Source organism: Phocoena sinus, chromosome 1 (assembly GCF_008692025.1).
Source record: "Phocoena sinus isolate mPhoSin1 chromosome 1, mPhoSin1.pri, whole genome shotgun sequence".
Lineage (NCBI taxonomy): Eukaryota > Metazoa > Chordata > Mammalia > Artiodactyla > Phocoenidae > Phocoena > Phocoena sinus.
In genome coordinates, this window is record NC_045763.1 from 82,536,733 (window position 1) to 82,563,450 (window position 26,718).

Consider the following 26,718-nt stretch of genomic DNA (forward strand, 5'->3'; position numbering starts at 1 on the left):
GAAGGTATAAGGGTAACTGTACTTAATGTTGAGGACACAGAAAGTCTAGCTCTGTTTTGTTTAATAAAATACTAATTATGGAGCAACAGGATTAAAAATGTTTTTCAATATGGCAGTGAACATACTAACCTCTGATTAGGACTACAAAGCATGAACATCATTTATGTTTTAAAGATTTATGGAAGAGAATAGTCCAAAATCTGTTTTGTTATGTTTTCTCAGCATATCATTTTGAAAGGGGAGTGTAAAACATCTGTACCTTAGTCACTATTTATATCAATATTCAAGAAATAAGCACCAAGGTGACCTAAATATTTGCTTCAAGGGTACAAGATTTAATCTCCTACCATGCTGAAAGACCCACCACAGGATATAGGGTTGCCATATTAAACTGCTCTGGGCAATGACCAAAGAATCCTAAATTAGGCTCTAGTAAAAGCTCCTTAGGTAAACTGAAGTACTGTTGAAATATCAAGTCCTGAGTCTATGAAATTTTCTATCTGAAATATTTCATGAAGATTTTAGCCCACAGAGATGATGGAATAAAGTTATTCTTGCCAACTACACATTTTTATGATGGACTTGAAATATTTTCTCAATTGAAAACCAGAAATTTACTGTATATGCATTAAAAAAAGTATCTTGCATGAAGAAATTAACCACAGGAAGCATGAAACCTTCCAATTTCCTTTCTACTCTGTAACATGAATACCAACAAAGCTACTTAAAAATTTATTTTTAAATTGGACCCAAGGACATTTCTTTCTACCAAATATTCAAAACTAAAAGATCCAGGTTCTTACCTAAATCAAGGAGCCCAGAATACTCTTAATTAGGCAATTTTTACAGCATTCTTGCCGGCTTTTTTCTCAGCAAACAGGAGAATAAGTTTTCCAAAAATAATATAAAAATAGCAAGTAGATTTCTAGCAAAATTATTCCACTATTGATTGTAGTTATACCCTATTCTAACAGTTAAGAACAATTTGAGGGTATCTTTCATGTCCATTATTTATGAGTTTTTGACTCAATGGCTAGATACTACCCAAGGGCCAAAGAAACAAACGCAACACAGAGCCCAAATCATCTATGATTTTATAAATGAGAAAACAGAGATTCAGAGTTTGTGATTTGGAACAGAGACTCTCAAGTCAGAGGGTTGTAAGAAACCTAAAATCATTTCTATTTCCACTACTAATCTGTTCTTTAATAACTTTGAAAAAAGGTAAGTTAGCTTCTGTAAGTACACCTCCAGCTAAGATCTTCCTATGTATTCGGAGGTGGTTTTTTTGCAGCTTGGAAAGCTGTAACAGTTACACTCAGATGAAATTTTCGCTGAAATGTTTATGTATTGGTCTATTTCTACACCTCTTGCAGATGAAGGTATTATAATATTTGAAGATGATGGTTAATTTCTTTTTTCTCTTTAAAAAAATTATTTTTACATGAAAACAAGGTATATTTGCAATGTGTTTCAATCAAAATATTCACTCCTATATCTCAGATCTACATATTTCAAAGTAAAAATGTTCACTTGTCAGCTGAAATTTCTGATTAGACCTAATATTTGTGTACTTTTGTGCTTAGTCAGAATGCAAATTTCACAGTGGATTTTTTTTTTGAAATTTACCTTTTATTTGGATAAAAGCAACATGATGTATTTATATACTATAGGGATAAAAATGGTAATTTTCATTTTTTAAAAAAACTACCAATGTGATTATGTTTTTAGTTCTTTTTACTTGTGTTTAGCACAGGCTTTAAACTAAAAAATACACTACGGTCTGGATTGACCCAAAAAGTATTCCATAAATTAACAAATATATGGCAAGTTTTTCATAGCTAAATCTAATTCTTCTAGAAGTTGTTGTCTTCTGTTTAATTACATTAATTGAAATGTGCTTAAGACAAATACTTTCAGCATATTTTATATACTAAAAAACAAAACAAAAAGGGTTAGTACTGGGCCAATGGCCAAGAGGCAATATTACTACCTTGTAGACTGTTACAGTTCAAGTTGTCCCACTTGCCCCACAATTTCAGAAACGAGAAGTCTGGGAGATACTGTACCAGCTGCATTTGGGTGATAGTCTAAATGCTGTAAGTACTATTCATCTTGACAATGGTTAATTTTTATCCCCTAAGTTTCTCTTCTCTGACACTTAAACATTATTCATATCAAAATTATCCTGGTTGTTTTCCTCTAAAAGGGCTCTAATCTCCATTTTTACCCTAAATATGGCAATTTGAGTAGTATGGCAACAACAAAGAATAAATGGGAATCATGTATTTTTTTCCTTTCCTCTCTTATAATACGTAAGATTTTTAATGTGCAAAAACACCAAGTCCAATTTCACTACTCAGTAAGTACTTAACAAGTATCTATCACATGTTCCATTCTAATTCGGGAATGAAAGCATTTATGTTGTTCTTACCTTTTCTATATCCAGAACTTTATCCTGCATTTCCTTTAGTGCACACTGAGACTCAGCTTCACTCAGTCGGGCTTGGACCAATTCCTTCTCTAGCTGTAGCACAAAATCTTCATTGTAGTTGGAACTGCATTTATGCTACAAGTTACAGACATACACTGAAATTTTTCATAAGTATGAACATGTATATATAATAAAAATAAGTGCAATTACACAATACAACTATTGAGGGCAACCAGACTGTAAAAGTTCCATCCACCTAATATTTCCAGCTTATCTCCTCCAATTAACTTTCCAATGAACAAAAAATTCCAGGTTTGATATCTATAAAGATGATCATATTATTGGGTGTTCATAATCAGTTATTACACTAACTGAATCCAATTTATAGGAGATAAATATGTCTTTTTATCTGTCCATCCATCCAGATACTAAGAATTTGTTCCAGCTCTATAGACCTGAACTGGACAACAGTGTAACGACCAGCCATATATGGTTACAGAGCACTTGAAATGTGGTAAGTCCAAATTAAGAAAAGTTTTCAGTGTAAAATACAAACTGGATTTTGAAGGTTTAGTGTGAAATAAAAAGGCAAAATATCTCAGTAATTTGTATACTGATTATATGTTGAAATAATATTTCAAATGTCGAGTTAAACAAAATATTAATTTAATCAAATAAAATTTTTATTATTTATTAATTTCATTAATTATTAATTACTCCTTTTAACATGGCATTTTAAAATGCATCTCTGGCTCACATTATATTACTATTAGACAGCACCATTACAGACTACAGAAGTACGTATTTACTGAAAATTCTATTTGAACCTAATAGAAATAAAAACAAAGCATCCACAATTAACGTGAACCATCCTAAATCCCGAAAGAATAAAAATGTATTTGCTGTCAGAAATGTAGATCTATTTAAATATACTCATGAAAATGACTGCTGGAAGCAAAGAAAAAGAAGATGCTGCATAAAGAAATTAGCCGTGGAAGCATGAAACCTTTCCATTTCCTTTCCTACTTTATACCAATACAGCTACTTTAGAAATCCCTTTTTTTAAACTAGTTTCTACACAAAGCTGTTCAAAACAGCAAAAAGATATTGAATTCACCATTATAAAAGACGTCCTAAAATAAACTATCACTTCACATTTAACTCACATAGTAAAAAAATAGCAACAACTCAAAATTCCAACATAGAGTCATAGGGAATAATCTCCCACTGAACTAGCACAAGTAAAGAATGGTTCCTTTTACTATTCAAGACATTAGGAACAAAATAGACATCAAATTAAAACTCTATTTAAAAACTATTAAATACTTAATTAAAACATATGGTACTCCCTTGCCCCAGTTACCCAAAAAGATATTTTTTAAAATGCACCATTCACTTATTAGGCAAATGAGAATTTTTTAATTCAGTGTACTACATGTTGTTTCTCCTAGTAATTTTCTGATACTATTAAAACAATATTTCAATACAAGAAGTACATCTGCAATAGGTATAACACCTTAGCAAATACTTACCTTACCAAATAGGAGAATGGCAATTTTGGAAAGACCACATCCAAAATGCAGGTGCCATAATTTTTGTTTAATTAGTCATAGTTACTTTATGAGTAATACTAGAATTTTTTGCTTTTAATCTAAAGCTCTATGTTACTTCACACTTATTTTCCAAGACTCTATCAGGAGAGCCCCAGGAGTACATCAAACCCAAATGGCCAAAATGAGAATGAAACCATTGATCTGGTATAATCCAACTGATCCAACCAAGTAAACAAAAAACTGTACTAATATTGGGAACAAATTTTTATCAATAAAATTTACAAAACTTCTAATCATCCTCTATTGTTAATGGGATACATTCTATAGTGTACATGCTATTTCTCTTCTCATATATCCCATTTGTTCCTCAACCCACTGCAAACTAGCTTTAGTCTTCATCCTTTGATGAAACTGCTCTAATCGCTAACAATATTAATACCCAATAAAATATAAAAACTCAATGGAAAGCCCTTTTGCTCAGCTCTTACCTTCACCAGAAGTCTATGGAATTTAAAACAACTGACAACTCAAAAACTTCTCCTCCCTCAGATTCTGAGGTATTACTGTTTCACGGTTCTACCTCATATCTTCTCTGTCTCCTCTGTCAGCTGAACTACTTAATTATAGGTATGTATGTCTACGTGTATCTGTGTGTGTATATGTCTGTGTGTATCAATCAGTAGGCCCCAGGGTTTCAATATTGTGTGTTTTTTCTCAATCTTCCTGTTAACTTTCTTATTTTGTAGATTCCTCCTATGTGATTTCATCCACTAATACAGTCTGTATAAAGACACTATCAGATACTGTGTACATGTAAATAGTAAAAAAAAAAAAAAAAAAAAAAAAAAGGAGGGAAAGAGGGACAGGAAGAGGGAGGAAGAAAGAACACAATAATGGAACTCTAGGGACAATAAATATATAGATATTGACAGATATACAGATACATAGAAAGCGATGACTCTCAAGTCCATATTCTCAGCTCTTTCTACTAAGCTACAGATTCATATTCACAACTTCCTACTGGTTTTGTTCATCTGTTTAGCCTCATACTCACCTCACATTCAACATGTCAAAACTGGACTCCCCATCTTTTCCTCCTCATGTATTTACTACTATATGCTAAGGATTCCACCATCTAACAACTGACCAAGTCAAAACTTCCCCTCTTATACTCAACCCATACCAAATCAATCACAAAGTCTTAGTAACTTGCACATCTCTTGAATTTGTCTGTTCCTTTCCATCTTCACAGTCATTGTTTTTATTTATGCTCTCACCTCTTTCTTTGAACCACCGCAATAGCCTTATATATCACCATCTGTTAATAGTGCTTACAGTGGGTATTATTTAATAGAGGCATACCTCATTTTATTGCTTCTCGCTTTATTGCACTTTGCAGATACAATTTTTACAAATTGTAAAGGTGTGTAGCAGCCCTACTTCAAGCAAGTTTATCAGTGCCATTTTTCCAACAATTTGCTCACTTCAAGTCAGTGTCACATTTTGGTAATTCTCACAATATTTCAAACTTTTTCATTATTATTATATTTGTTAGGATGATCTGTGACCAGTGACTTTTGGTGTTACTAATGTTGTTTGTGTTCTGACAGCTCCACAGACTGGCCATTCCCCCCATCCTTTTCCTCGGGCCTCCCTATTCCCTGAGATACAACACTACTGAAATCAGGCCATTTAATAAACCACAACGGCCTCCAAGTGTTCAAGAGAAAGAAGAGTTGCATGTCTCTCACTTTAAATCGAAAGGTAGAAATGATTAAATTTAGTGAGGAAGGCATGTCGAAAGCCAAGATAAGCCAAAAACTAGGGCTCTTGCACCGAACAGCCAAGTTGTGAATGTAAAGGAAAAATTCTTAAAGGAAAATTTTTTTTTTCTTTGCGGTACGCGGGCCTCTCACCACTGTGGCCTCTCCCGTTGCAGAGCACAGGCTCCGGACACGCAGGCTCAGCGGCCATGGCTCACGGGCCCAGCCGCTCCGCGGCATGTGGGATCTTCCCGGACCGGGGCACGAACCCGTGTCCCCTGCATCAGGAGGTGGACTCTCAACCACTGCGCCACCAGGAAAGCCCCGGAAAAGTTTTTAATGTTTTTTTTTGACAATGATCCTGACTTTTAAAAAATATTTATTTATTTTTGGCTGCGTTGGGTCTTCACTGAGGCACGCGGGATCTCTGTTGCGGCATGCGGGATCCTTTTGTTGCGGTGGGCTGGCTCTTCACTGCAGCACGTGGGCTTCTCTCTAGTTGTGGCGCGCAGGCTTCTCTCTAGTTGTGGCGTGTGGGTTTTCTCTCTTTAGTTGTGGCACACGGGCTTCAGAGCGCGTGGGCTCTGTAGTTTGCCGCATGTGGGGTCTCTACTTGAGGTGCGTGGACTCAGTAGTTCTGGAGCGTGGGCTTAGTTGCCCTGCAGCCTGTGGGATCTTAGTTCCCCAACCAGGGATTGAACCCGCGTCCCCTGCATTGAAAGGCGGATTCTGGACCACCAGGCAAGTCCCTCTTAAAGAAAATTAAAAGTGCTATTCCACTGAACACACAAATGATAAGAAAGCAAAACAGCCTTATTGCTGTTAATGGAAAAAATTTTAGTGGTCTGGATTAAAGATCAAACCAGTCACAACACTCCCTTAAGCCAAAGCCTTATCCAGACCAAGGCCCTAACTTTCTTCAGTTCTATGAAGGCTGAGAGAAGTGAGGAAGCTGCAGAAGAAAAGTTTGAAGCTAAAACAGATTGGTTCATGAGGTTTAAGGACAGAGGCCTTTTCCATAACATAAATGTGCAAGGTGAAGCAGTAAGTTCTAACGTAGAAGCTGCAGCAAGTAATCCAGAAGCCCTAGCTAAAGTCATTAATGAAGGCAGCTACATTAAACAACAGATTTTTGATGTAAATGAAACAGTCTTCTATTGGAAGAAAATGCCATCTAAAACTTTCACAGCTAGAAGAGAAGTCAATGCCTGGCTTCAAAACTTCAAAGAACAGGCTGATTTTCTTGTTAGGGGCTAATGAAGCTGGAAACTTGAAGCTGAAGCCAATGCTCACTTATCATTCTGAAAATCTTAGGGCCATTAAGAATTAGGCTAAAACTACTCTGCTTATGTTCTCTAAATGGTAACAAAGACTTGACGATAGCACATTTGTTTACAACATGGTTTATTGACTATTTTATGCCCACTGTTGAGACCTAATGCTCAGAAAAAGACTCCTTTCAAAATATTACTGCTCACTGACAATGTACCTGGTCACCCAAAAGCTCTGACGGAGATGTAAAATGAGATTAATGCTGTTTTCATGCCTGCTAAAACAATATCCATTTTGCAGCCCATGGATCAAGGAATAATTCCAACTTTCAAGTCTTCAAAAAATTTAAGAAATACATTTCGTAAGGCAATAGTTGCCATAAATAGCAATTCCTTAGATGGATCTGGGAAAAGTAAATTGAAAACCTTCTGGAAAGGATTCACCATTCTAGATGCCATTAAGAACATTCATGAGGGCTTCCCTGGTGGTGCAGTGGTTGAGAGTCCGCCTGCCGATGCAGGGGACACGGGTTTGTGCCCCGGTCCGGGAAGATCCCACATGCCATGGAGCGGCTGGGCCCATGAGCCATGGCCGCTGAGCCTGCACGTCCGGAGCCTGTGCTCCGCAACAGGAGAGGCCACAACAGTGAGAGGTCCGCGTACCGCCAAAAAAACCCAAAAAAACAAAACAAAACAAAAAGAACATTCATGATTCATGGGAAAAGGTTAAAATATCAATATTAACAGGAGCTTGGAAGAAGCTGATTCCAACCCTCATGGATGACGTGGAGAGGTTCAAGTCAGTGCGAGAAGTAACTGCAGATGTGAAAACAGCAAGAGAACTAGAATTAGAAGTGGAGCCTAAAGATGAGACTGAATTGCTGTATTCTTCTCTCGTCGTACTAATTGCCACTCTAATTAAATAATTTTCACAATATCTATCTCTATAAATACTATACAATCAATGCCAAGGATAGTGTGATTTACCACTGTATTGCCAGAATTAAACCGTACTTTTCATAGTAAGTGAGAAACCTTATTTGCTGAATCAATTAGCTAGTCAACTCTTGGTTTAAAAAACAACAACAGACCCCCCCCTCTATCATAAACCATATATTAAACAATGGGAGTGGAAATTCAATGCTGCAAAAATAACCCATAAGAATCTATTTGGGGGCTTCCCTGGTAGCGCAGTGGGTGAGGAGTCCGCCTGCCGATGCAGGGGACACGGGTTCGTGCCCCGGTCCAGGAAGATCCCACATGCCGCGGAGCGGCTGGGTCCGTGAGCCATGCCCGCTGAGCCTGCGCATCCGGAGCCTGTGCTCCACAATGGGAGAGGCCACAACAGTGAGAGGCCCGAGTACCGGAAAAAAAAAAAAAAAAAAAATCTATTTGTTTCAAAACGAAACAAAATTTGTAATAGTGTGGGGATATGGTACATTTCCACTGTTACATCCAAAGCATCTGAGAAAATGCCTGTACTATCAAAGAGTCCAGAATGATTCTATGCAAGACAATATTAAAGGAGAAAAAAACTTAAATAAAAAGTTGCTCTCCCACCCAGCATATGATCCCAAAAAAGATGTTTGTAATCCCCTCTACCACATGTTCCAATGAGTCTTTTTTTAAAAATCCAAGCAATATGGATGTACTATTTAAAGATTTGCCACACTAAACTTTTTTGAGAAATTGGGGGCTTTCCTGGTGGCACAGTGGTTAGGAATCCACCTGCCAATGCAGGGGACACAGGTTCCAGCCCCGGTCCAGGAAGATCCCAGATGCCGCGGAGCAACTAAGCCCGTGCGCCCCAACTACTGAGCCTAAGAGCCACTACTACTGAGCCTGCATGCCATAACTACTGAAGCCTGCATGCCTAGAGCCTGTGCTCTGCAATGAGAAGCCACCGCATTGAGAAGCCCACGCACCTCAACGAAGTGTAGCTCCCGCTCTCCGCAACTACAGAAAGCCCGTGCTCAGCAACGAAGACCCAACGCAGCCAAAAATAAATAAATTTATTTTTTAATTGGTATATCATTTTTAAATTATTTATTCCCAACATCTGAAAAATCACACACATCCTTTAAAAAGTGGAAGATTATCTCTGATTATTTATACACACAAACTGCAAGATAGTTTGATGAAGAAAATGTTAACAATTATTTCCACTAAAATGAATGTTCACTTATTATTTAAGCTGAAAAGAGATGATTATATATGAATATAAAACATTTAATCTTAGACTAAGGCCAAAATTAGTTTGGAAGAAAGCTTCTGTTCAGATTTCTAGGCATACTGAGAGCTTATGAAGCTTAATGTGTTAAGTCATCAGTCTAGTTTGGATTTTTAGGAAGATGTACATAAACTTACCAATAATTACAAATTAAATGGCTTTTTCTTGAAATGTCACCAAAGTAGAGTTTAAGAGTGGTTATAATGCAGGAAGAAATATTAAACATTAATTTCCATATTCATAAAGAAAAACAAACCCACTAGGTAAATCAGGTGTGGGGCAATTCTAAATGCTGCTTAACAAACACACTTTCTAAAATAAATTATCTAGACGATTTCACAACTTGCACTAATGGATAGTTTTTAGTTTATTAATGTTTATTCATGTGTTTAATCTAAGTAAGATTAGTTTTTATTCCTCATATCAAATCCTTGGTTCTTAAAAGTATCACATAATTATTTCATATTTTCTTCTAGAATTATAGGAAGAGGAAGGAAGATCGAAAGAAATCTTGCCTAGCCTCCTGTTAAGTACTTCCTGGTACAAAGGTCCCAACAACCTCAAAAGGCAGTCATTTCAGTGCTCAGCAGCTTTAAGTGTTACAGTCCTTCTTGTATATGCTGATCCTAGCCAACAAACTGCTGGACAACAATTACTTATTCAGGACACCTGAATGATAAGCAGTCAGGTATAGGGCAAAAAGTTTATAAATAGATTAAGCAAGACTCAGACAGTTGGTCTCATCAGGAAAAATCATCCAATATAAACACATCTGTGCCCCATCACACTCAAAAAGGACAAAGTCAGACATGCAACTGTATGAAATATCATTGGATCATTTCTACTTCTATGGGTTTCCTAGAAAAACTGGCATGCAACATGTATAACAAATACTTAAAGGGATAATTTAATCTCAATGCTTGGTTTATCTTGTGCTTAGTTTAATATCTATTATTTAATTTAAAATTACTAAATATAAGTAAATATTAAATTTTATTTAGTGTAAATACTAAATAATAAATTAACACAACATATTGTATAGCACAGGGAAATATAGCCATTACTTTGTAATAACTTTAAAGGAGTGTAAGCTCTGAATATATATGTTGTACACCCGAAACTAATATTGTAAATCAACTATACCTCAATTAAAAAAAATAACACGATCGTTTTTGAAAACCAGCAATATCAGGTTCAAAGTATCAAGAGCCAGCATAAAATGCAATGATGTGTTAAAGACAATTACTCAATGATTGAGTACTGCACAAATGCTTTTTAAAGCATATCAATACTCAAAATTTATTAAAAATAAAATTTACCTTTTAAAAACTGCTCCTCAGAAGTTTAATATATATCATTGTACCAATAGCATTAAAATCATTAAATATGATATGAAACATCAAAACAAACAAAAGCCCATGAGTCTGGAGTGATAGAAAAGTATTCATAGTGAGTAAGAGAGAGAGATTGAAGGGGAAAAAGAGAAAAGTCTCTTTTACAGAGGAACATTAGCTAACAGTGTAGAAAAAAATGAGAAAATATGAAAATCTCAATTTTGGAAACCCAATCAGAGAATGCTAAAACCATAGGTAAAAGGTGAATAGAGGGCAAGATATTTATTTGGTACAGAAGTATTTCCCAATGTATTACTTAATCGTTGCAAAGAAGAAACCATACCTTTACAAGGGAAAGGCTGTGTGGTAACCAAACTTAGCATGGTGATCAAACTCAGCAGCATCACTAATAGTGGGAACTTACATAATGTGATTCCTGATTTAAAGCACAGCATCATCTATAATTTAAATGTTAAAAATGTTTAACTGAATCTAGTTTACAGGAAATATGACCCCATGAGAAAGGAATCAGACAAATCCAGGATATGAGACAAGACAACTTGGTTACATCTGTAAAAAGTCAATGTCACCCCTAAACTGGCTTTTGTTTTTTCTATCTTTAGTCAGTCTAGACAGTTTTATCAACTTTATTGATGATTTATAAGAACCAGCATTTGATTTCACAGATTTTCTCTATTTTTGTTTTATACTGTTTTCAATTTCATTAATTTCTACTCTATTACTTGTTCCTTCTTGCTTTAGGTTGAATTTTCTCTTACATGTCTAGTTTCTTAAAGTAGAAGCTTAGATTGTTGGTTTGAGACTTATTTCCTTTCCTAATATAAGCATTCAATGCTATAGTATTTCCACTAAGCACTGCTTTAGGCAGATCTCACAAATTTTGATAATGTTGTGTCTTCATTTTCATTTAATTCAAAACACACTCTAATTTCCCTTGAGATGTTCTCTTTGACACAGGGGTAAAAATGTGTTGTTTAATTTCCAAATATTTTAGGGATTTCCCAGGTATCTATTATTAATTTCTAACTGCTGTTAGAGTCAAAGAAGATACTTCTTATGATTTCAGTTACTTTAAATTTGTCAACATTTATTTTATGGTCCAGAATATGTTCTATCTTTGTAAATGTTCCATGTGCCCTTAAAAATAACATGTATTCTGTTATTAGGTGAAGTGTTCCATAAATGCCAACCAGGCCAAGCTGGTTGGTCTTTGATATCCATTCCATAATGATTTTCCACTTACTTGTTTCACCAGTTACTGAGACTGGGGTATTAAAGACTCCAACTGTACCTGTGGATTTGTCCATGTCACTTTTCAGTTCTATCAGTTCAGCTTCATGCTCCCCTATCATTAGGAGCATACACATATTAGGAGACATATATTCCTAAATACATAACAATCCTAAGATTGTTATGTCTTCTTATGGAACTGACCATATTACCAACATGTAATGTACCGCTTTAGTCCAAGAAGTCTGAAGTCTACTTTATCTGATATTAATACAGTCACTCCAGCTTTCTTTTGCTTAGTGTTTGCATGGTATTTCTTATTTATCTTTTTACATTTTTTTCTAGTTGTAATTTAGTATACTGAAGACCACCTTGATCCTTTTCACTGTAGGAGTGTCACCCTCATTAGCTATCATACTATCCACATTCCCAATATTCATATAATAGCCTACTTGGCCTCTGTCACTTCCAGCCCTTTTAAGTGAGACCATCTCAGATTCACTGAGATTCTGGGAACAACCTTATTCCTAAGTAGAAGGACATAAAAAAAATAAATAAAATATAAAAATATGTCTGCTCTACTCTGGCACATTAACAGAGATGGCCTATCCTAACACCACATCTTCCCAAATTACGTAAATCACAGCTATGGATAATAGCCTCCATGTTCAACACTTGCCCAAGCTGCTCTCTCATTAGCCCACTAAACTCCTGATAATCCAAATTCTTGTCTCTTTTATGTCTTAAACTCCCTTGCCTTGGGCTACAGTTCCTATAGGGTATTCATCTGACAACCTACTGTAAGTCACTTCTGTAGTTGCCAACCTTGACCTGCTCTGCGCTACTCCACATTGCATTCTCCTTTTAGTATCAATGCAAACCACAATGCTGATTAAGACATGCCCAACTCCAGCCCTGAGGGCTCTTCCAATCCTCTCAGCCTCTTCATACAAGCTAGCTCACTTGCTTCTGGTCCTACCCTGACCTCAACCAATGGGTTTCAGCACTGGGATGTTATATGTTCTCCCTTATTTCTACCTTCTACCACAATTACTCAAACTAAATGCGTCATTTCCTTGAGCCATATACCCTTCAGTTCTGTAGCCTTCTTCTTTAGACAATTAGGCAAAATTCAAATAACACTTTTAAATGAACAATTCAGTGGCATTTAGGATATTCAGAATGTTGTACAACCACAAATTTTTATCTAGCTCTAAAACACTTCCATCAGTCCACAGTAAAACCTCTTAAGCAGTTTCTCACCCTTTTCCCATTCAACCTTCTGGCAACCACCAACCTCTGTTCTGTTTCTATGGATTTATCTATTATGGATATTTCATACAAATGGAATCATACAATATGTGATCTTTTGTGTCTGGCTTCTTTCACCTAGCTTAATGTTTTGGAGATTCATCCATATTATTCATAGCATGCATCAGTACTTCATTCCTTCTTATGGCTGAATATTTCATTGTATGTATATACCACAATTTGCCTATCTATTCTTCTGTTGATGAACTTTTGGGCTATGTCCACTCTTTTGTGAATGATGTTGCCACGAACATGTGTACACATACTTGTCTGAACATCAGTTTTCCATTCTTTTGGGCATACATCTAGGAATTGAACTGTGGGTCATATGATAATCCTATGTTTAAACTTCTGAGGAACCACCAGAGTGTTTTCCACAGTAGCTGACCATTTTATACTTCTACCAGCAATATACAAGGGTTTCAATTTCTCCATCTCCTTGCCAACACTCCTTTTCGTTTTTACTTATTATAGATATCCTAGTGAGTGTGGAAACCTCATAGTGGTTTTGATCTGCATTTCCCTAAAGCCTAATGATGTTGAGCATCCTTTCATATGTTTGTTGACATTTGTATATTTCTTTGGAGAAAGGTCTATTCGAGTCTTCTGCTTACTTAAAAAAAGTTTTATTGAAGTACAATTGACATATAACATTATATTAGTTTTTAGGTATACAGAATCATGATTCAGTATTTGCATATATCGTGAAATGATCACCACAATGTCTAGTTAATATCCATCATCATAGGTAGTTACAATCTTTTTTCTCGAGATGAGAACTTGCAGTATCTACCCTTTAGCAACTTTCAAAAAGGAAATACAGTTGCCTATTGTTAACTATAGTAACCATGCTGTACATTACATCCCCATGACTTATCTATAACTGGAAATTTTTACCTCTTGACCCCCTTAACCACAATTCACTCACCTTCCCATCTTTTGCAACCACCAATCTGTTCTCTGTATCTATGAGCTCGGTGGGGTTTGTTGTTTGTTTTTAGGTTCACGTATAAGTGGGTCATGTGATATGTGCCTTCTCTATCTGACTTATTTCATTTTGCCCAGCATAATTCCCTCAAGGTCCACCCATGTTGTTGCAAATGGCAAGATTTCATTCTTTTTATTGGCTGAATAATATTCCAGCATGTGCACTATGTGTGTGTGTATTCATGTGTATCATTTTCTTTAACCATTCATCCACTGGTGGACACTTAGGCTGTTTCCATGTCTTGGTTATGGTAAGTAATACTGCAATTCTCTGTTCATTTTTAAATTGAGTTGTTTGCCTTTTTGTTGAAAGAGTTCTTTATATATTCTGGATGCTAAACACTTAAATATGTGAGTTTCAAATATTTTCAACTCTGCAGGTTGCCCTTTCATTTTCTGGATAATGTCCTTTGATGCCCAAAAGGTTTAATTTTGAAGTCCAATTTATCTGTTTCTCGGTTGTTGTTGTTGCTGCTGCTCATCCTTTTGGTGTCAAAGAATCCATATCTAAGAATCCACTGCCAAAAATCTAAGCTCATGAAAATTTATCCTTACGTGTTTTAAAACCATAAAGATCACTGATCCATTTTGAGTAATTTTTTTATGTGGTGTGTGGTAGGAGTCAAAGCTCATTTTTTCACATGGTGATGTCCTGTTTTTCAAGAACCATTTGTTGAAGAGAATATTCTTCCTTATCAAATGGTCTTGGTACGCTTGCTGAAAATCAGGTGGCCATACATGTATGGGTTTATTTCTGAACTCTCAATTTCTATTTCATTGATCTATATGTCTATCCTGTTGCCAGTACCACACATAGAATTTGATTATTCTATCTTTGTAGTCAGTTTTCAAATTGGGAAATGTGAGTCCTCCAACTCTGTTCTTTTTCAAGATTGTTTTCACTATTTAGGGCTCCCTGTAATCCCATATGAATTTCAGGATCAGCTTTCCCATTTCTGTAAAAGACTGACCGGGTTGATAGAATTAAATCTATACATCATATTAGGTAGTGTTGACATCTTAACAATATGAAGTCTTCCAATACAAGAACATGAGATCTTTCCATTTACTTAAATTTCTTTATACCACCTCACACCTACTACTAGCTACTAGGATGGTTTTTAATAAAAACACAGTAAAGAAAAAAGAAAAGAAAAGAACAAGAGTTGTTGAGGATGTGGAGAAATTAATTGGAACCCTGTACACTGGTGGGAACGTAAAATGGTGCAGCAGCTGTGGAAAATAGTCTGCTGAGTCTCCAAAAAGTTAAACATGAAATTACCATTTGATCCAGCAACTCTGCTTCCAGGTATATACTCAAAAGAAGGGACTCAAACAGATATGTGTATGTTAATGATCACAGCAGTATTATTCATGACAGCCAAAAGGTAGAAACAACCAAAATGACCATAAACAGATGAGTGGATAAACAAAATATATACATACAATGGAATATTATTCGGCCACAATAAAAACTAAGGAAATTCTGATATTAATGCAATGCTACAACAAGGATGAGCCTTGAAAGCATTATGCTAAGCGAAATAAGTCAGACACAAAAGGACAAATATTGTATGATTATTATACGAGTTACCTGGAAGAGGAAAATTCATAGAGACATAAAGTAGAACGGAGGTTACCAGGGGCAAAAAGGTGGAGGGGGGGAAGGAGAGTTATTTTTTTTAATGGGTACAAAGCTTCTGTTTGAGATGATGACAAAGTTCTAGAAATATAGTGGTTATTGTTGCAAAATATTATAAATGTACTTAGTGTCACTGAACTGTGAACTTAAATGGTAAATTTTATGTTGTGTCTATTTTACCACAGTAAAGAAAAAAAATTGCCAAGAAGAAGAAAATTGAGTGAATGCGTTAAGTGAATGAAGCCAGACACAAAAGCCTCATACCTTACAATTCCATTTATATGAAATTCTAGAAAAGGCAAAACTACAGTGACAGAAAGCAGAGAGGCTGCTGGGATAGAGAGGTGAACTGCAAAGGGACATGAGAGAAATCATGGGGGGTGATGGAAATACCCTACATTTTGATTGTGATAGTGATGGTTATACAACTAATATCAAAACATATCAAACCATACATTTTAATTTTAATTTGATGAATTCTATTACATGTAATTTATACCTTAATAAAGTTCATTTAAAATATCAAAAAGAGGGGCTTTCCTGTGGCGCAGTGGTTGAGAGTCCGCCTGCTGATGCAGGGGACACGGGTTCGTGCCTGGTCCAGGAGGATCCCACATGCCGCGGAGCGCCATGGGCCCGTGCGCCATGGCCGCTGAGCCTGCGCGTCCGGAGCCTGTGCTCCACAACAGGAGAGGCCGCAACAGTGAGACGCCCGTGTACCGCAAAAAAAAAAAAAAACCAAAAAGAAAGACTTGAGGTGATCTAGCCTTATGTAATCATTTTAGAGAAAAAAAGAAACCCAATCCTTGAGTATCCAAGGTCACAATGTTAGCAAAACAGGATTAGAATTTAGTTCTGTATATGAAATCCAAAGCTATTTATAGCATATAAAATGACACTACTGGCAGTAGAGGGTGGTGGTGGTGGTTGATTATACTGGTAATTCAATACCTCCTGCTGGAATAGACTTGAAACCCTTAGAGAATTCTGAAGACTTCATGTTGTTATATTGGAAGGCTGTAATCAAGACAATTAGCAATAGATGGTAACTTTCTAGCAGTAGTATGCTCACTACTTTGCAAAGAAACTACTCCATTTGTCAAAATTCCGATTGGTAAGATTTTGTATCTTTGGATCTTAAACACATTCTGCCCTCTGAAGCAATATCAAAAGAGACTAACCACTTTTCCATAAGATCACTTCACCTCTCAAATACTTTAAAATGACCATAACTGTGATGTTCTTATAAAAATCTTCTTTAGTAGAGTCTAAAAATATCCAGGGATTCCACATCTTCCTATACTTGCCGTAACACAGTCTGTAAACATTTCATATGAGTTTGGGTATTCAAACCAGATACAACACTACAAATTTTCTACAAGCTACTTAGAACTGAACTGGATTATTATACTTCTAGAAGACTATACTTGGGATAAGGAACACAGAGAGTCTCATTATATTATTGGTAATTCCTGATCCGCTGTCAATTTCTCAATTTTGCTACATAAAGCATCACTAAGATATATCTTTAAGTTTTAAACTTAGAGGCAAGGCTATAGATTTACTTCTATGAAATAATCTTTTATTTAGTTTCTTATTCTGAATAGACTGTTTAAATATTTTAAAATCTTGACTCACCATTAACATATTACCTACATTCCTAGGGGCTTCCCTGGTGGCGGAGTGGTTAAGAATCCATCTGCCAATGCAGGGGACATGGGTTCGAGCCCTGGTCTGGGAAGATCCCACATGCCATGGAGCAACTAAGCCCATGAACCACAACTACTGAGCCTGTGCTCTACAGCCCGCGAGTCACAACTACTGAGCCCGCGTGTCACAACTACTGAAGCCCGTGTGCCTAGAGCCCGTGCTCCGCAACAAGACACTGCAATGAGAAGCCCGCACACCACAAGGAAGAGTAGCCCCTGCTCACCACAACTAGAGAAAGCCCACGTGCAGCAATGAAGACTCAATGCAGCCAAAAAAAATAAATAAACAAATTTATATATATAAAAAATATTACCTACATTCCTGAAATACTTCATGTAGGAGACAAAGACCTCTGACACCTCTTTACTTCAGCATGAACAGCCATTTTGATAGTCACCTATAAAGCCACTTAAGTTTACTATTTTCATCTGTATTTCTCTACCTTGTCAAGAATATCATGAGAGACACTACCAACAACTTGTAAAAAATTTTTGTTTGTTATAGAAACAAAGTTAGTTTGTTATGACTTATGCATAGTCAATTAGCTTTTAGCAAGTAAAAGTTATCTTTCTAATTGTTCACAAACCAGATGTTCCAGGAATTTTTAATGAAGCATCAGCAAGGTCACTGATCCTCTTCTGAGATATCTAACCACTATTACCTAACTGCAGTTGCCAACCTCAAAGCCTTTAGCATCTCTTATTTTCTAAAATCCTTTTTAAAAAATAATATTCCTGGGCTTCCCTGGTGGTGCAGTGGTTGAGAGTCCGCCTGCTGATGCAGGGGACACGGGTTCGTGCCCCGGTCCGGGAAGATCCCACATGCCGCGGAGCGGCTAGGCCCGTGAGCCACGGCCGCTGAGCTTGCGCGTCCGGAGCCTGTGCTCAGCAACGGGAGAGGCCACAGCAGTGAGAGGCCCGCGTACCGCAAAAAAAAAAAAAATAATAATAATATTTCTATGATCATCTTGCAAGTTACTTTAATATCTAATATCACTTTACTCTGAAACTAGAAATTTAACGAAGACTCTGTTACTTCACCTATTTTTGTGCATTACTGCTTTATATGTCTGCTTTACAGTTTATTTCAGTTTAGGAGAATGTCTGCTTAGTGAGAAAAAAAAATGGAAGCAAAATCGAAGTAGAGATTTGATTTCTACTTGTTGTATCATAGCCCCACAATATGGGTCTATCTTGTCCTTTGAATTAGAGTACAAAGATTCTTTTTGTTATACTTAACTATTTTCAAAAGCTTCAGTTCATTCTGGCTGTTTTTGCTTGCCCACTTAGCTTTTTCATTATAAACCAACATTTTTTATCTTTGATACACATCTATACACAGGTCTTACTATATGAAAAACTATGCAAAGAAACTAATAATTTATGACTCCAATGTATTAAAGACTGTAGCTTATACTAAATGTAAATATAATACTTATCTTTTCCAATAACAAAATCACATTACACTGATAACTCAGTTCAGCTTAATTCTCAACATGACCCTCTAATTCTGCTTTTCCTATTTTTATGCTTTGATATTACTGACATTTCATACAAAGGCAAAACGAAACCCATCTCTTTAGTACAGTCAGCCCTCCACAGCCACAGCTTCTGCATTTGCAGATTCCACCAACCATGGATTGAAAATATTCAGGAAAAAAAAATCCAGAAAGTTCCAAAAAGCAAAATTCGAATTTGCCATACACAGACAACTATTTACCTAGCATTTACACAGTATTAGATATTATAAGTAACCTATAGATGATTTAAAGTATATGGGAGGCAGCATGAAGCACTAATGTAGTAGAGACTACAGCAACAATGTGTGTGAATATGAATTTTTAAATATTTAACATACAATATAAATGTTTATAATGAAATATTCATATACCAATAGCAATTCCAAGATTTAAAGGGAAAAAATACACAATCTCAATTTGTTTCACATTGTGCTACTCTTGTATATATGTTCAAAGCTATACTTCAAGAATTTTCATTATAAAAACATATTTACTAAGTGCAAAAAATTTTAAAAAAAGTATATGGGAGGATATATGCAGATTAAATGCAAATACTATGCCATTTTACAAAAGGGACTTGAGTATACAAGAATTTTGGTATCCTCAGGGGTCCTGGAACCAGTCCGCCACAGATAACAAGGGATGAATGTATTCTCTTACCACTCTGCTATTCATTTTTTGTAACCATATTCAATTAACATTAATAGGAAAAATTTTATGTTGTTTTTTCAAATACCAATTTCTTTTTGCTTTTAGTTTTCTGCTTTTCATACTCAGATGATAATGTTTCTTAGTTTTTCTGAATAAAAATAACATCCAACCTTGAAGTCATTCTATTTGCCTTTCAGACCTATATAGAATTCTAGGTTTACCACAACTTTTTCCACCTGTTACAATCCAACTCCTACTTGAAAACAGAAAACTGAAACAAGAAATATCTTTTCAAAGATAAACAGCTGGCTTTCTTTTTAACTCTCATATTCTTTATTAATATCACACTTGTCTGAATTTGCCAATGGAAAATAATATCTAAGTTACAAAAGATACCTGAGGATAGCTGTACAATCAGAAGCTGTTTAGTACTCTTAGTTAACATAATATTTTAAAAGTCCATTTTTTTCATTTTCACAACTTCTCTCTTCTTGAAAAAAATGTAAGCATATAACTGAACCCATAATTTAATGTCTTGATGTAAGAAGACTATAGTATTTCACAAGATATAAATCACCATATTATCAAAGACTTAAATGAGATAGTTACATATTTTCTGCATGTTGGGTAGTATCTCGTGTACACAATTAACAAAAACTATCAGAAGATTTAATAATTACCCATGGAAAAATATCTTTTGTAAATAAACAGATTTCTAAAACTAAAAAGCAGGTCTGACATACATCACTTATTTGCTGTGACTTAAAATATAATGTAAGGAAAGAAAACATTACCTAATTCTAACAAAACTGTGTAGACAGAAAAAAAAAAAATGTTAGAACAAGGAGTCTTTAGGCCACAATGAGACCTGTAAATATTACAGAACTTAAAATTGATTAAGAATTCAATTAAAGTAGAAAACAAAATTGTTTAAAATAAGAGCACACAAGTTGTGCTTTAAAAAAAAAGTTTAAAGGAAGGGGATGAGAAAGGTGAGAAAAACCACTACCAGACTCCTTACCCATTGCTGTTGGTGCTGGAGCTTCCTGATGGTATTTTCAGCTTGCTCCAGTTTAGCACTGGCCTCATCACTCTGCTGTTTGATGTTGGCCAACTCCCGTTTTATGAGGTAGTTTTCCTCAGCCTCCTGGGCTCTTGTCACTTGTCCCTTAGGACATAATTTTTTTGTGTGTAAAGCAATTTAGGATAGATTCAAGAAAGACTGCCTTTGTGAGGTTTAGTTACTTACTTTGACATGTTAAAAAAAAAAAAAAAAGATCACCTCAGAGAACAGAACAGCCTGAGTAATTATTAGCCAGCAGCTCATTATTGCTCCAGCAAATTTTGGGAAACCAAATGAAAAATTCATCTGATAATCTTAAGAACAATTCTTCTTTCAGTCAATAAAAATTCAATTCATGCAATATTATTGTACATGCAGGACTAATGTTTTCAATGAATAGTGGTTAATTTCGCAGAATCCACTGATTGCCATTTTGGAATAAACTTTAAAATAAGGTTAGCTCTAAAACGTGCAAAAGATGGGTTTATTTTAATAAAGGTAACACACTATTATCAAAAATTAAGTTTACACCCATAGATACCACCCCAAAAATTATTTCTAGATAAATGCATGTAAAATTGCATGCATTAAAATATGAATTTCTAGGTTTAGGACTTTCCTTAGATGTTAGAGGAAATGCTTAAAAAAAAAAAACTATACCTGTATCAATCTATCTGCCAAGGAAGCACTTTCCTACAAAAGGAAAAATTCAGATAGAAATATAAGAGAAAGAAACAAAATAAAGGTGATAAAATTAGGAATAAGAAGGAACAACACATACCCAAATTCCACCTACGTTTCACTGTAATTAAGATGGACATTTAGATTTTAAAATTATTTTGTATTGCATGTGTTTCCATTCTTAAAAAAGAATATATCAAAATAAGGATTAACTGCAGAAAATCATGTGCTTCTAGAAGAGATCAAACACAAATTCCAAGAGGGTTTTCATTATTTGGGACAAGCTAATATCTTCTTTTTAAAGCATACTTTAAGTATTTTTAGCGTCAGCCATACTGTCAAATCATTTATATGAAAGGGAGAAGGAATTTGAGTAAGCAATATCACTTATGAAGTGTGACAGCAATTTGTGCAACAGCCACTTCCAAAGAAGCAAAGCAAGGAAAATATGACAAATGAAATTAATGAGCTCAACCATAATAAACTCTAGCAATAACTGAGTAAGTAAACATTTCAGTTACAGACTTTAATTGGTATCTAAGTATTTACAGAATTCTAAGTGCTAAAGAACACACCTAGGCCATCTAAGCCAGTAAAAAGGTACTTAATTTTCTAGAAGCAAAATCCAAACTTAACTCTTTCAGACAGCACCTTTATTATTCTTAAGGTTCAATGAAATAAAAATGCTTTCTCTGTGAAAATGTCTTACTCCAAAGATAAAAGACCACCTAGGAAGATGTACATTTTACTATAAACTGAGTGTATAGTGGAAAAAATATATATTGATAAAATCAAAATGACTTAAAAACAATTAAGCTCAACCTTTTTGCAGTCGCCAAAAAAGCAGAATTATCTTCAAACTCTAATAAGATGAAAGAAATATATCCTTAATATAATGTACCTGCAATTATTATATAACAAAAATATACATGTAACAAAGATCCTGTCCTTCTGCCATGCTATTTAATATGAAACCATCAATACTTTCAAACAAAAGATAAACATGCAAATAATCTATATCTTCATTCATTTAATTCCTAAATATTGACCTGTAGACTTTCAGGGAAGATTTTAAGATACTTGGCAATATCATGAGGACTATTTTTTAAACTACTAACTTTCATTTTTGGTAAAAAGAAACAAAAAAAAAAACCCAAAACAGTTTGTGAATTCAGATGTTTCTCCTTTAATAAACCAAAACTCTTAGGCTATACTTCTATTACTTAATACATTCTTATAGCATCAGGAACAAGACTACAAAAGACACTGCATCAAAAGCACAATAAGAAAAATAATGCAAGATTGACACATTTACCCAGTTATTTTATACGAAACAGAGAGGAAGAGGTAACAAGCGGTATCAAAACAATTCTAAGAACCAAAAGTTTAGTCACAATTCCTGTGTTGAAAATCAACAAACATCATGGTGAATTTTTATATAAGAAATCAGTCAGTCATTTTGACTAAACTTAAAGCAATCCTAGGCCTTAAAGAAATCACTGCCACATTTAATATATGGCTCGACAGGGCAACATTTGAAATTCATCTTTAAAATACTACACAGAATGGATTCTCAATTAGGTTACCCCTAAAGAACACACTTTTCAGAGATTATGTAACAAAAACAAATGACATCACTATGTTACTCTAATAATCTCAGTTTGAAACTGTAACCTTAAGAGTTCAAGGACTAGTAATGATCAATTTTTATTGACAAGTTATTTAGTTAAGTAGTAAGTTATGCAAGCTAAGCAGTCAATACCACAACTTCAGAGACATGTGCCAGATTTCTTGAGCCTTTATTTAAAATAGAAAAATTATTGTGCATTCAACTGAAGTTTACATAAGTAGCAATTTACTTACTTTTTCTAATGTTTCAATGTGCTGTTTTAATAGTCTGTTTTCTGTGCGTAACCTCTGCAGAAAAAGAAAACAAACAAAGGTTTGCTTGCAAACATTCCTGAGAAGGAAAAATGACAGTCGATAAAATGTACCACCTTTTATAAGTAGGAAAGAGTCCAAGAAATGGCTACATTATCATCTGTGAAATTCTTAAAGGCTCAGAGTAAGAAATGCATGGCAAAGGAAATGACCACATTCATCATTCCAGCTGTGACTGAATTTTAAATATAAGCTAGAATACATACAAAATAACCCCTTCCTTTTCTGTACCTAGCATAATGACTCATAATCAGTATTTTCTTTTTTTTTTCCTGGCTGCGCCTCATCACTTGCAGGATCTTAGTTCCCTGACCAGGGATTGAACCCAAGCCCTTGGCAGTGAAAGCGCAGAGTCCTAATCACTGGATCGCCAGGGAATTCCCAGTATTTTCTTATATGTCTTAATATCCCTATTAGATAGAAAAGATTCTAACTCATTTATCTCCTACAAAGATTACACAAATAATATTCAAATGTCTATCAAATAAACAAGAAATCTGAAAAATGCATGTTCATAGGATAAATATCAAATTGTCAGTTTAGAACTAGATAAGCCTCCATTTATGTGTTATATATGCCAAGTTGCAAAGTTCCATTCTGAAAATATGAAGAATATGTTATTTTCAGTGAATGAATTATTTATCATGAGTTGTTTTCAATTTAAGAAAATTACTAGCATTTTCTTGTAGTTAAAAGAGTAAAACCAGATTAAAAAAAAAACACTTCACCTAATTGCTCAATGCCCAACTCCTAAAACCCTGTCAAATTACTGCTATTAAGTATTAAATTTAAAACACCCTACATTATAAACTGGTGCAGCCACTATGTAAAACAGTATGGCAGTTCTCAAAAAAACTAAAAATTGAGCTGCCATATGATCTAGCAATCCCACTCCTGGGCATATATCAAGACAAAACTATGATTTGAAAAGATACACACATGCCTTTGTTCATAGCAGCACTATTTACAATAGCCAAGACATGGAAACAACCTAGATGCCCATCGATAGATGAATGGATAAAGAAGATGTGATACACACACACACACACACACACACACACACACACACACACACACAATGGAATACTACTCATTCATAAAAAGAGAATGAAATAATGCCATCTGCAGCAACACAGATGGACCTAGATATTATCATACTAAGCAAAGTAAGTCAGAAAGAGAAAGACAAATACCATGATATTACTTATATGTGGAATCTAAAATATGACACAAATGAACATATCTATGAAACAGAAACAGACTCACAGACATAGAGAACAGACTTGTAGTTGCCAAGGGGGAAAGTGGGGTTGGGGAAGGATGGATTGGCAGTTTGGGATTAGCAGATGCAAACTACTATATATAGGATGGATAAACAACAAGGTCCTACTGTATAGCACAGGGAACTACAGTTCTTTCCTGTGACAACATAATGGAAAATAATATGAAAAAAACAAAACACGCTACATTAAAAAATCATCTCCTTTTTGTATAGTTCACCAATATAAGTTATCCCTTCATTTTGCCATCATAATTTCAAACTCCCTCTGACCTTTTTGTACCAATTTGCTCTAGAGTGCAATCCAGCCTTCTTCCAACCCTGCCTTCCTCTAAATTCCTGCTAAAAATGTCTTCCTCAGAAAATTCTTCTATTAATTCAACCTATTATTTTGCCAGTAAAGACTAAAATATAGTTTATATGACATATAAAATCTCAGAACAAAGCAAATAAAAGACTATGAATTATTGTTGTCTTATTAAGTGGACCACAAATTGGAACAAATAAATCTTACTTATTACAAAGACAGTTTGCAAATTAAATATTTTTGCTCTATTCACTAGAATATATTTGGATGAATTGAAATAGATATTACTTTATGTGTGATCTCAAGCTACAAAATAGTTTGAGAAAAAGAAAATATTTCTCATTTTTTTGCTACTCACATTATGTATAGCATAATGGTCTACACAAATAAGCAATTATTAAATGCTCTTAAAGTCTGGAAAGCCAAAGAAATAAATGTGATTCTCAAAATCTTCTCAACATACTTCATAAAAAAAAAAAGTAGCGTTTTGTTTTTCTAAAAGACTTAGGAAGTTAAGTTCAACCAGACAATTGAGTGAATAAAGTTAATATTTCAATAGAAATAATGCTTAAAATTTAAAACTAAAAACATTCACTTGGATTTCCCTCCCCACCCCTTTAAATCTTCTGAAATTTTGCTATAAAAACCTGAATTCATTTTCCCCCCAAACACCTACACAAATGTCTTAATACCACTTTTTAAATAAATCAATTCCTCATTTGTGTGATACCCACTTCATTATGAGTTGAAAAATATAATAGACTTTACAGTTATTAAAGACTGTTTCAGGGTTACCTTCACAGTATTTTGGTAATTAGAGCTTTGTAATCTCTTTTAACATCTGTTATAGGTAATTTCCCCCCTTCTTATATTGTGTTTTTTATCCTCCACAAACCTTTGCTAGTAGACTAGTAGTTTAGAGACTGGGTTTTGAAATGAGGTAGGTTTAGGTTCAAATCCTCACTGTACAATTAACACCTGTGGATATCATTCAGTGCCCTGGAATCTCCATTTCCTCAACTAGAAAATTACACTAACAAAACCTACAATGATGCTGCAAGAATTCAACGAGATAGCACACTGCCTAATATATACCAAATACTTGGTTAATGATAAGCATTGCTATAATATTTTTAAAGTTAGGGCATGAATATAATTTTATTACTTTTGTCTATTTTTTAAAATAATTATTCTTTAGATTGTTTTTATACAACATGTAGTTGTTTTTGTCTCTCCCCTTTACTCATCCTTTAAAAACACCCTTTGCAGTTTTCTCGGTGTTCGTTAGGTTTTACACTATTTTTCATTTAGGCTATTCTTAAATATGCTTTTTTAAAAAATTAGTTTAATTAACTAATTAAATTTTGGCTGAATTGGGTCTTCATTGCTGCGCGAGGGCTTTTCTCTCTAGTTGTGGTGAGTAGGGGCTACTCTTCACTGCGGTGCACGGGCTTCTCATTGGGGTGGCTTCTCTTGTTGTGGAGCAGGGGGTCTAGGCACGCAGGCTCAGTAGTTGTGGCTCGCAGGCTCTAGAACGCAGGCTCAGTAATTGTGGCTCGCAGGCTCTAGAGAGCAGGCTCAGTAGTTGTGGTGCATGGGCTTCGTTGCTCTGTGGCATGTGGGATTTTCCTGGACCAGGGCTTGAACCCATGTCCCCTGCATTGGCAGGCAGATTCTTAACCACTGTGTCACCAGGTAAGTCCCAAATATGCTTTTATCTTTATTTCAAATTGAATTTCTTTTTTCCAAGATACTTTTGAAATGTTTATTGCTGCTATATAGGAAAGTTAA

The 26,718-nt window shown here is 35.0% G+C and overlaps 1 protein-coding gene across 4 annotated transcripts in view; it reads right to left on the minus strand.

The window, feature by feature from the left end:
- Positions 1-26,718, minus strand: part of EVI5 (ecotropic viral integration site 5) — a 211,682-nt gene that overhangs the window by 77,640 nt on the left and 107,324 nt on the right. The window contains exons 11-14 of one of the 4 annotated variants that reach the window (XM_032652159.1): positions 23,264-23,317; positions 21,380-21,412; positions 20,678-20,824; positions 2,435-2,569 (exon numbers count right to left, since the gene is read on the minus strand). In XM_032652159.1, the coding sequence (XP_032508050.1) occupies positions 2,435-2,569; positions 20,678-20,824; positions 21,380-21,412; positions 23,264-23,317 (369 nt within the window). The remainder of the gene's footprint in view (positions 1-2,434; positions 2,570-20,677; positions 20,825-21,379; positions 21,413-23,263; positions 23,318-26,718) is intronic. The other 3 variants (XM_032652169.1, XM_032652186.1, XM_032652180.1) reach the window with 3 other exon arrangements.